This window comes from Sapajus apella, unplaced genomic scaffold, assembly GCF_009761245.1.
Source record: "Sapajus apella isolate SASKATOON/1434 unplaced genomic scaffold, GSC_monkey_1.0 scaffold130, whole genome shotgun sequence".
Lineage (NCBI taxonomy): Eukaryota > Metazoa > Chordata > Mammalia > Primates > Cebidae > Sapajus > Sapajus apella.
This window is the reverse complement of record NW_022437070.1, coordinates 431,427-441,981: the sequence shown is the minus strand read 5'-3', so window position 1 is coordinate 441,981 and position 10,555 is coordinate 431,427. Positions and strand designations below refer to the sequence as shown.

At 52.9% G+C, this 10,555-nt stretch overlaps 1 protein-coding gene and 1 long non-coding RNA gene across 3 annotated transcripts in view; one reads left to right on the top strand and one right to left on the bottom strand.

The window, feature by feature from the left end:
- Positions 1–817, bottom strand: part of LOC116539529 — a 13,071-nt gene extending 12,254 nt beyond the window's left edge. Inside the window, exon 1 of the long non-coding RNA XR_004264103.1 lies at positions 737–817. This is a non-coding gene — a long non-coding RNA (uncharacterized LOC116539529). The remainder of the gene's footprint in view (positions 1–736) is intronic.
- BICRA (BRD4 interacting chromatin remodeling complex associated protein) overlaps positions 1–10,555 on the top strand; it is a 95,178-nt gene that overhangs the window by 77,725 nt on the left and 6,898 nt on the right. For both annotated transcript variants that reach the window (XM_032262510.1, XM_032262509.1), the window contains 3 exons: positions 8,912–9,523; positions 9,692–9,872; positions 10,149–10,258. In XM_032262510.1, coding sequence (XP_032118401.1) covers positions 8,912–9,523; positions 9,692–9,872; positions 10,149–10,258 — 903 coding nt within the window. The remainder of the gene's footprint in view (positions 1–8,911; positions 9,524–9,691; positions 9,873–10,148; positions 10,259–10,555) is intronic.

The following is a 10,555-nucleotide window of genomic DNA, read 5'->3' as shown; positions in this document are numbered from 1 at the left end:
AACTTCTGACCTCAAGTGATCCACCTGCCTCGGCCTCCCAAAGTGCTGGGATTACAGGCTTGAGCCACTGTATCTGGCCCCATTCTTCATGCTCTTATATGACTGTGTAGTATTTCACTGTGGGCATGTACTGTTATTTATTTAGCCAATCTAAATTGTTGGGCTTTTAGGTCACTTGTGATCTTCAGCTATTATGAACAAGGCTGCAGAGAAAGTCTCTGTATGTATGTTGTATTTTAAGATAAGTTCTTCAAAAGGAATTTGCTGGCTCTAAAGGCATAGCATTTTTGTCTCTGACACATATGGCAATTACCCCCTACCCCCGTGGAGTATAAATGGGTTTAAAACCTTTATCAGCAATATATGATTGTGCCTTTTTCTCCGCTGCCTCACCATGTGCTGAACTTGGCTAGTCTAGATAGCTGAAAAATTGTATCTGGTTTGTTTGTTTGTTTGTTTTGAGATGGAGTCATGCTCTTCTGCCAGGCTGGAGTGCAGTGGTGTGATCTCAGCTCACTGCAACCTCCACCTCCCGGGTTCAAGATTCTCCTGCCTCAGCCTCCTGAGTAGCTGGGATTACAGGCACGTGCCACCATGCCTAGCTAACTTTTTGTATTTTCAGTAGAGACGGGGCTTCACCGTGTTAGTCAGCATGGTCTCTTACCTCCTCACTCCACGGTCTGTCCTCCCAGAGTGCTCGGATTAAAGGCGTGAGCCACCACAGGCGGCCTGGCACTCCACCAGGTCGGTGGTATCATCTCATTTTGCAGGTGGGGAAATAGAGGCACAGGGAGATTAATTCGCTTGCCAAGGTTATCCAGCTGGCAAATGCTAGGGCCTGGATTAAAACCCTGGGAGCTTGAGAAAGCCAGACCTGGGTGTGAATCCAGCTGGGCGTGGCAGAGCTCTCTGAGGCATGGTTCATGCATGTAAAATGGGAATAAGGCCAGTGACCTCACACGACGGTGCTGCGCGGAGCCGGCATCAGTGAACAGTTAGCAGTTGCAGCAGTGATGCTATAGCTCAGCTTACTTTTTTGGAGACAGGGTCTGGCTCTGTGGCCCAGGCTAGAGTGCAATGGTGCAATCTCTGCTCCTGCAGCCTCCGCCTCCCATGCTCAAATCATCTTCCCACCTCAGCCCCTGAAGTAGGTGGGACTACAGGCGCGTGCCACCACGCCCAGCTAATTTTTTATTTTTTGGGGGCGAGGGAGAGATGGGGTCTCACTATGTTGCCCAGGCTGGTCTTAAACTCCAGGGCTCAGTAATCCTCCCAACTTGGCCTCTCACAGGGCTGGGATTACGGGGGTGAGCCACTGGCCTGACTATGTGGATGACCTTTGAGAAGGAAGGTTAGCCGATTCTTCGGGGACACACACACAGGCGGGGAGGCACAAGGTAGGGCCCTCCACAGTAGCTGTACCTGCAGCAGTGCCCCGCGTGACAGAGGTGGTCGGTGAATGTTTGCTGGGTGGGCAAGCGGATGGACAGATGGATGGCTGAACGGACGGACAGATGGATGGCTTGGGTGGGTATGTAGCTGGGTGATCAGCCAAGTGTCTCCTGGCGAGGACAGAGTCATCCAAATTGAGAACCGCTGTCCTGTGCATATGCAGGAATGCATGGAATAGCAGTTCTCAATCTGGGTGATCGTTGTCATTAGTAAGAATAGTGGCTCCCTTACTGTCCGAACTCCACCCCCTGCACTTGGAAGTCTGTGCTCTCTGGACCCAGGTGGATTGGACAGCGTGTGTGTGCACATCCGTGTGTGTGTGTGTGCATGCTCACGTGTGCACATTTTCCCTTTGTGTTAACATAAACAGAAGCACGAAGCCTGTGGCCTGCATCTGGCTTTGCTTACTTGGCAGCGTATCTTGGAGCACTGGCTCTCAGACCTGTGTTTCGCTTGACCCACCACGCGGGATAAGAATTCTTTATTGGCCGGGCGCGGTGGCTCAAGCCTGTAATCCCAGCACTTTGGGAGGCCAAGGCAGGAGGATCATGAGGTCAGGAGTTCAAGACCAGACTGACCAACGTGGTAAAACCCTGTCTCTACTAAAAAACACAAAAATTAGCTGGGCATGGTGGCTCGTGCCTGTAATCCCAGCTACTTGGGAGGCTGAGGTAAAAAGAATTCCTTTTTTTTTTTTTTCCTACACTTTCACCCAGGCTGGAGTGCAGTGGCGTGATCTCGGCTCACTGCAACCTCCACCTCTCAGGTTCAAGCGATTCTCCTGCTTCAGCCTTCTGAGTAGCTGGGACTACAAGCGTGCACCACCACATGCAGCTAGTTTTTGTGTTTTTAGTAGAGATGGGCTTTTTTTTGGCCAGGTGGGTCTTGAATTCCTGGCTTCAGGTGATCCACCTGCCTCGGCCTTCCAAATTCTGGGATTACAGGGATGAGCCACTGTGCCCAGCACGAGAACTCCCTTGTATGTCAACACCCAGGACCTGCATACATATATGTATTTGTATATATACACATATCACTGAACACAAGTGTCGTGAACTAACGCCTGTCATTACAATATGTGATACACATCAATATTTTCTATTCTTTTTCCACTGGTGTTTTTTTGGGTGGCGGGGATGGAGTCTCCCTCCCTCTGTCGCCCAGGCTGGAGTGCAGTGGCACAATCTCAGCCTACTGTAACCTCCATCTCCCAGGTCCAAGTGATTCTCCTGCCTCAGCTTCTCAAGTAGCTGGGATTACAGGTGTGCGCCACCACACCAAGCTTATTTTTGCACCTTAAGTGGAGACAGGGTTTCACCATGTTGCCCAGGGTGGTCTCGAACTCCTGACGTCAGGTGATCACCTTGGCCTCCCAAAGTGCTGAGATTACAGGCGTGAGTCACCTTGCTCAGCCTCCACTGTTTTTTTAAAGTGCTGGTCACAATCCCCTAAGGTGACATGAGCCATTACCAGTGGGTACTGCGTGCAGGGATTTTTTCTTTTTGGTTTTGTTTTTGCAGACACCATCGGGGAGGATTGTTGTGATGCGGGAGTTAGAACTTGGCCACTTGCAGGCTCTGTGACCTTCGGCAAGCAGCTTGCGTCTCTGTTAGGCTATGGAATGATAGGAACAGCGGCCACTGTGGAGAGCTGTGACAGTTAAATAAACTAATGGCTGTAAATTGCTAGAAGTATATTAACATTAGAATGTTTGAGAACAGAGTTGGGCATTTTGAAAGAGCAATGAAGGGAACGAAGCCAGGCAAACTTTGTTTTTGCTTATTTGATTTTTATTCACTTGTTTATTTTTCCAGGCAACTTTCTATAAAGAGGCAAGAGTAAACGTTTCAGGCTTTTGTGGGCCATATGGTCTCTGTCATTATAGCGCAAAAGCAGCCACAGACCATATGTAAATGAATGAGCACAGGAGTGTTCCAATAAAACTTTATTTAAGGACACTGAAATTTGAATTTCATGTAATTTTCGCAAGTCACAAAATAGTATTCTTCTTATGATGTTTTTTTCTTCAACTATTTAAAAATGTAAAAACTATTCTTAGCTTGTAGGCTGTAGTTTGCATCTTTCTTTTGATATCTTTATTGTGTTTTGTGATATGGACACACCATGATTTCTTTATTCAGTCCCCTTTTCAGGAATACTTCAGGGGGTTTATTTGTCATCATTTACAACCAACACTCATGAGCACAGTGGTTCACACCTGAAATCCCAGCACTTTGGGAGGTCGAGGCAGGCGATCACTTGAAGTCAGGAGTTTGAGACCAGTCTGGCTAACATGGTGAAACCCTGTCTCTACTAAAAATACAAAAATTAGCTGGGTGTGGTGACAGGCGCCTGTAATCCCAGCTACTTCGGAGGCTGAGGCAGGAGAATCATTTGAACCTGGGAAGCAGAGGTTGCAGTGAGCCAGGAGGGCATTGCAGTGAGCTGAGATCGCACCACTGCACTCCAGCCTGGGTGACGGAGTGAGACTCCACCTCAAAAAAAAAAAAAAAATTATTGCACCCATGCTTCGCATACAGGTGTGAAAATACTTGTAGGGTAAATTTCTAGAAATAGAATTGCCAGATGCAAGGGGTAAGCTTTCCAACTGTTTTATGGAAAGTGCTAAACCTTTTCGAAAAGGTTCATGCCGGTGACGGCTTCGCTTGGTCCTGCAGCTTTACCGACACACCAGATTCGCAGCCCGCCTGCTCTTTGCCAGGCTGGAAAGTGACACACTCCGTGTGTTTTCTCTAATGGTGTGTGAAGCTGAGCATCTTGCCATCTCCACAGGGGGCTCTTGAAATCTCTTGTAAGCTGGGTGCGGTGCCTCATGCCTGTAGTCCCAGCTACTCAGGAGGGAGGCTGAGGCAGGAGGATTACTTGAGCCCAGGAGTTTGAGGCCAGCTTGGGCAACATAGCAAGACCTCATTTCTGAAAAAAAGAAAGAGAGAGAGGGAGGGAAGGAGAGAGAGACGGAGGGAGGGAGGGAGGGAGGGACAGAGGGAGGGAGGGAATCTCTTTGTGGACAGTCCAGTCATTTGGTAGCTTTTTTGCTTTGGGAGGCTAAGGTGGGGGGATCACTTGAGGCCAGCAGTTGAAGACCCAATAATAATAATAATTTTGTGCTCATTTAGAGAATGTAGAAAATACAGAAAAGAACAAAGAAGAGGCCGGGCGCCATGGCTCACTCCTGTAATCCCAGCACTTTGGGAGGCCGAGGCAGGCGGATCACAAGGTCAAGAGATTGAGACCATCCTGGCCAACATAGTGAAACCCCATCTCTACTAAAATACAAAAATTAGCTGGGCGTGGTGGCGCATGCCTGTAGTCCCAGCTACTCGAGAGGCTCTGGCAGGAGAATCACTTGAACCTGGGAGGCAAAGGTTGCAGTGAGCCGAGATCGCACCACTGCACTCCAGCCTGGCACCTGGCAACAGAGCGAGACTCTGTCTCAAAAAAATAAAAAAGAACAAAGAAGAAAAATATGTCACATGTAATTGTGCAAGCAGCTGGTAAAAATTCTTTTTTTCTTTTCGTTTTTTCTTGTGTTTTGTTTTTTGTTTTTGAAACAGTCTCCCTCTGTCACTTGGGCTGGAGTGCAGTGGCACGATCTCTGCTCACTGCAACCTTCGCCTCAGGAATGGAGGCAATTCTCCTGCCTCAGCCTCCCAAGTAACTTGGATTACAGGATACACCACCATGCCCGGCTAACTTTTGTATTTTTAGAGAGACAAGGTTTTACCATGTTGGCCAGGTTGGTCTTGAACTCCTGACCTCAAGTGATCCACCACCTCGGCCTCCCAAAGTGCTGGGATTATAGGCTTGAGCCACCATGCCAGGCCTAACTTTGTTTTTTCGAAGTTAAATATTGTAGAAGAAGCAACATTTTGGTATGGACTTTGTGTTTAGCCCCCTGCCCCCGCCACCCCAATTTTATTTAAAACATTTTTAAAATACGGTATTTTATTCACATGGTACAATCATCAAAAAAAATTTTTTTTAACTTTTTTTGTTTTTAGAGACAGGATCTTGCTGTGTTGCCCAGCCTGGCGTGCAGTGGTGCAAACACAGCTACACAATTCCCTACCGCCTCAAACTTCTGGGCTCAAGCAGCCTTCCTGCCTCAGCCTCCTGTGTACCTGGATCTACAGGTGTGCACCACCATGCCTGGCTAATTTTTTTTTTATTTTTGTAGTAATGAGATCTTGCTCTATTGCCCAGGCTGGTCTTGAATTCCTGGGCTCAAGCAGTCCTCCTGCCGTAGCCTCCCAGAGTGCTAGGATTACAGGCATGAGCCACTGAACCTGGCCTAATTTTTTGTTTCTTTTTTTGAGACGGAGTCTTGCTCTGTCGCCCGGGGTGGAGTGCAGTGGCAAGATCTCGGCTCACTGCAACCTCCACTTCCCAGGTTCAAGCAGTTTTCATGCCTCCACGTCCGGAGTAGCTGGGACTACAGGCACGCACCACCAAGCCCAGCTAATTTTTCTATTTTTAGTAGAGACGGGGTTTCACCAAAAGGGAGCTCATTATGTACTCACTGTGGCAGTAACAGAGAGTTTGCTTGTTCTCTGTGGTAGTCTTGAAGTATCCTTTGTACAGAAGAGCCACAGTTCACGTCCCCAGGAAATGCCATATTGATGCACGTTAGACCACATCCAAGTATTTTCCCCAGCAAGTCATTTGGCATATGACTTAAGCTGTGGGGGGAGTGTGTGTGTGTGTGTGTGTGTGTGTGTGTGCGCGCGCGCGCACACTTTTGATGGTAATGAGATTAATATTTTTTAATGTTTTCCTATCTTTAAGCTTTTTATGTTTGAATGACTTCAAATACATAAAAAGTTTCAGGACTAGTACAAAGAGCTCATGGGAGTTCTTTACTCCTTAACAAGATGTATTAGTTATCTATTACTAGGCAGTAAATTACCCCCAAAACCCAGCAGCTTAAAACAGCAGGCATTAACATATCTCACACGGTCTCTAAGCATCAGGAAGCTGGAAGTTAGGAGGTTCTAGCTCTGGATCTGCCACGAGGTTATAGTCATGATGTCAGCTGGGGCTGTGGTCATCTGAAGGTCCCACTGATCCAGAGAACCTGCTCCCACGCTCACTTGTGTAGCTGTTGTCAGGAGGCCTCAGTTGTTCCCTACGAGGGCAAGAGGAAGCACATGACATGGAGAGGTTGGCTTCCTGCAAAGTGAGTGACCCAATAGAAACAGGTGAGAAGGGTCAGGATGGGAGCTACAGGCTTTTTATAACTAATCTTGGAAGTGTCATGTGATCACTTCTGCTAATTCTATTGGCCACAAAGACCAGCAGTGGGAGGGGACTGAATACAAGGAGGTGGGGATTGGTGGTGGCTGCCACACACAGCTACTCATGGTCAGCCTTTTGCTGCATTTGCCTCGACCTTAGCGCTCTTGATCTATGTACATTTTTGTCTGAATCAGTTGAGAGTAAGTTGCAGCCGTGATACCTATTTGCCCCTTAATATTTTATTTTATTTGTCTGTTTATTTATTTATTTTTGAGTCAGAGTCTCGCTCTGTCACCCAGGTTGGAGTGCAGTGGTATAATCTTGGCTCACTGTAACCTCTGCCTCCTGGGTTCCAGCAATTCTCCTGCCTCAGCCTCCAGAGTAGCTGGGATTGTAGGTGCCCGCTACCACGCCTAGCTAATTTTTGGATTTTTAGTAGAAACGGGGTTTCACCATGTTGATCAGGTTGGTCTCGAACTCCTGAGCTCCAGTGAACCACCGCGGCCAGCCTACCCCTGTTTTAGTATAATATTTCAGCCCTGAGAACAAGGACATTCTCTTAACCATCATACAGTGAAGAAATAAAGCAGACAGCATTGACACGAGACTGTTGTGAAATCCACTGTCCATAATCCGATTTAGCCAGTTGCCCAGGGATCCTGTAATTTATTCCTGTCGGTTTTCATGTAGCGTTGGAGTGCTGCTGTGTGTGGGCCACCCCCTGAGCCCTTGGAACCTGTCGAGTGGGCCAGCTCTCTTCCCCTGCTCACTGATCCCTTCTTAGAGGTGGCAAACCTTTCAGATGTCTGGATTGATTGATTGATTCATTGGGTCAGTTTGGTTCTTTAATTGCCAGAAGTTACTCAGGGCCCAGCTTGGGAGGGATGCTGGAAGGGCCCTGGGACTTAGAGGCCGAAGCTGGTGGTGAGTCTCATGTCATGCTGAGATCCCCAGCTTTGGAGTGTGGGGTCGCTGGCTGTCCTGGCCGGGAGCCCTCTGAGCCTGGGCTCAGTCAGCTTTGAGAAACCACTCAGAAGTCACTGAGCTGTGTAAAGGCTTCAGTTCCGCCTTCCCCCGCCTGGAGGGTCTGGACCAGTTTTGGCTTCTTGGCCTCAATGTCTCATCTGTGAAATGGGTCCATTGTTGCCACTGCTCTCAGGGCTAGGGAGAGATCACATGAATGGGTGCGGGAGGCCAGCCCTCCATGTTAGATCGGCATGAGCTGTTACTAGGTGTAGATTCTGTGACAGTAAGCGTCACAGTGCCAGCCCAGTGTTGGGTACACAGCTGGTGCCCACTGGCTGCTCTGCTTACGAATTTTTGGAGGAGGTCCAGAGGAGCAAGGCGCTCTGTCTCAGACAAGCTTTAGGCAAGGTGGGTGTGCGTGTGTGGCGGAAGTAGCCCCAGATCGCGTGAGCTTGCAGGCACAGGCTTCAGCAGAGTCTGGTGCGTCACGCACAGGCACGCCTGTACTTGCAAGCTCACGTGGCGGCCAGGTAGGCCTGCAGCCATGGCCACACAGGCACACAGAGGCGGGGGCCGAGGACATGTAGAAGGCGGCCCAGGCCTTCCCACGCCGTGTCCAGAGGTCCACATGTGGCTGTGAACCCAGGCCTGGCCCTGTCCCCTCAGTGGCCATCCGTATCCTTGGCAGCCCCCATTCTGTGGCCATCAGCCCTGAGCCATGGTACACAGCATCACACTGGTGTCTCTCTGCCTTGACTTGGCTGGAGGGGTGGGCGGGGGCTGGCAGCTGGGACGCTGCCCCGCCTGCCCTCCTTCCCGCTGCTGTGCTCGCCGCCCGCCTGGCCCTCCTGCCTCCTGCTGGGCAGCGGGTATGGTGCCCCTGCTGCCGCTGCCATGCTGCCTCTGCTTCCTCCGCTGCTGCCACCCCAACCCCGCAGGGCTCGCCTTCGTCCAGGGAACTTCGAGGGGTGGGGGAATGGGGCAGACAAGGGGGGTGAGATCGGGGGCCAGAGAAATGTGAAGGAGCTGGGGTACGGGACAGAGATGGGGGCGGGGGGGACGCCATGGGGTGAGAGAGGGAGGGAAGGGCAGCCGTAGCGGGCCCCTCTCAGGACGGGGGTGGGCTAGGAAGGGGGCTTCTGATGGGGATGGCTGGGGTCCCCAGTGTCTTGGGGCAGTGGGAGCCACGGTTGGTTCTGACCCTTGCGCCTCCCCTTTCCCTCCCTTCCCTGCCCAGATCCCGGCAGCGGCTCCGCTGAAGGGCCCAGGCCCCTCTTCGTCCCCGTCACTACCTCACCAGGCCCCTCTGGGGGACAGCCCCCACCTACCCTCCCCACACCCTGCCCGGCCCCCTTCCCGTCCACCCTCCCGGCCCCAGAGCGTGTCCCGCCCTCCCTCAGAGCCAGCCCTGCATCCTTGCCCTCCGCCCCAGGCCCCCCCAACTCTGCCTGGCATCTTTGTCATCCAGAACCAGCTGGGCGTTCCCCCACCTGCTAGCAACCCAGCCTCCACTGCCCCAGGCCCGCCCCAGCCACCTCTCCGCCCCCAGTCCCAGCCGCCCGAGGGACCGCTGCCCCCAGCCCCCCACCTCCCTCCATCCTCCACGTCTTCCGCCGTGGCCGCCTCCTCGGAGACGTCCACCAGGTTGCCAGCCCCTGCGCCATCCGACTTCCAGCTCCAGTTTGCACCCAGTCAGGTGCCCCACAAGTCCCCCACCCCCCCTCCAACCCTCCATCTGGTCCCTGAGCCGGCAGTGCCCCCCCCACCACCTCCTCGGACCTTCCAGATGGTGACCACCCCCTTCCCAGCGCTGCCCCAGCCGAAGGCTCTTCTCGAGAGATTTCACCAGGTAATGGGAGGCAGGGACCGCCCACCCCACCGGCCCCCCCATCCCACCCCCTCAATCTGATGGGGGTCCCCCCACCTCACGGCTCTATGTTTCTCCCCGCCCTGCTGCGTCTGGACACCCCACTCCTAGCCCGTGTCCCCCACCCCTCATCCACCTGTCCCTCCTCAGGTGCCGTCCGGAATCATTCTCCAGAACAAGGCTGCGGGGGCCCCTGCCACCCCGCAGGCCTCCACCAGCCTGGGGCCTCTCACCAGCCCCACTGCTTCTGTGCTGGTCAGCGGGCAGGCCCCATCCGGGACCCCCACTGCCCCCAGCCACGCCCCCGCCCCGGCACCCATGGCCACCACAGGTAGGGGAGAGGTTGCATCCCTGCCCAGAGAGACGGGTCCTGAAGATGGGTGGAGGGGGCTGAGAGCAGGAGGGTGGGATGGGGCAGGGCTGTGGGACCCAGCACAGGGCATCAGAACTCAAGGACCCATCGAGGGCGGAGGTGGCAGGGCTGGCCCCAAATCTGAGGGGCCGGAGGGCCAGGAGGAAGCGGTGGGGTACAGGGTAGGGCTCCCATTTGAGGAGGGGGCCTTCATGCCATGACTGCAGGCCCTGTCTCTCCCATGCCCACCCCCAGGCCTCCCTCCTCTGCTTCCGGCCGAGAACAAGGCTTTTGCCAGCAACCTCCCGAGCCTGAATGTGGCCAAGGCCGCTTCCTCCGGGCCAGGGAAGCCCTCTGGGCTGCAGGTAAGGGTCCCTCGGAGCGGGAGTCAGGACAGGACCAGGAGTCTTCGGGGAACCGGGAACTGGGGCTGGCAAGGGCAGGGGGGACCAGGAAGATGGGGGTAGGGGGAAGCTGGGACCGTCAGACAGAGGCAGCTGGGACACCACCAACAGCTGTGCAGGGACAGGAAGGGCAGATGACACCCACACGGGCGGCCAGAGATGAGGCAGAAACACGGAGATGGTGGGACAGAGACGGCACCAAGATGGCTGGTGAAGGTGTGAGGGACAGCCTCTGGGGCAAGAGCAGGTGACATGGAC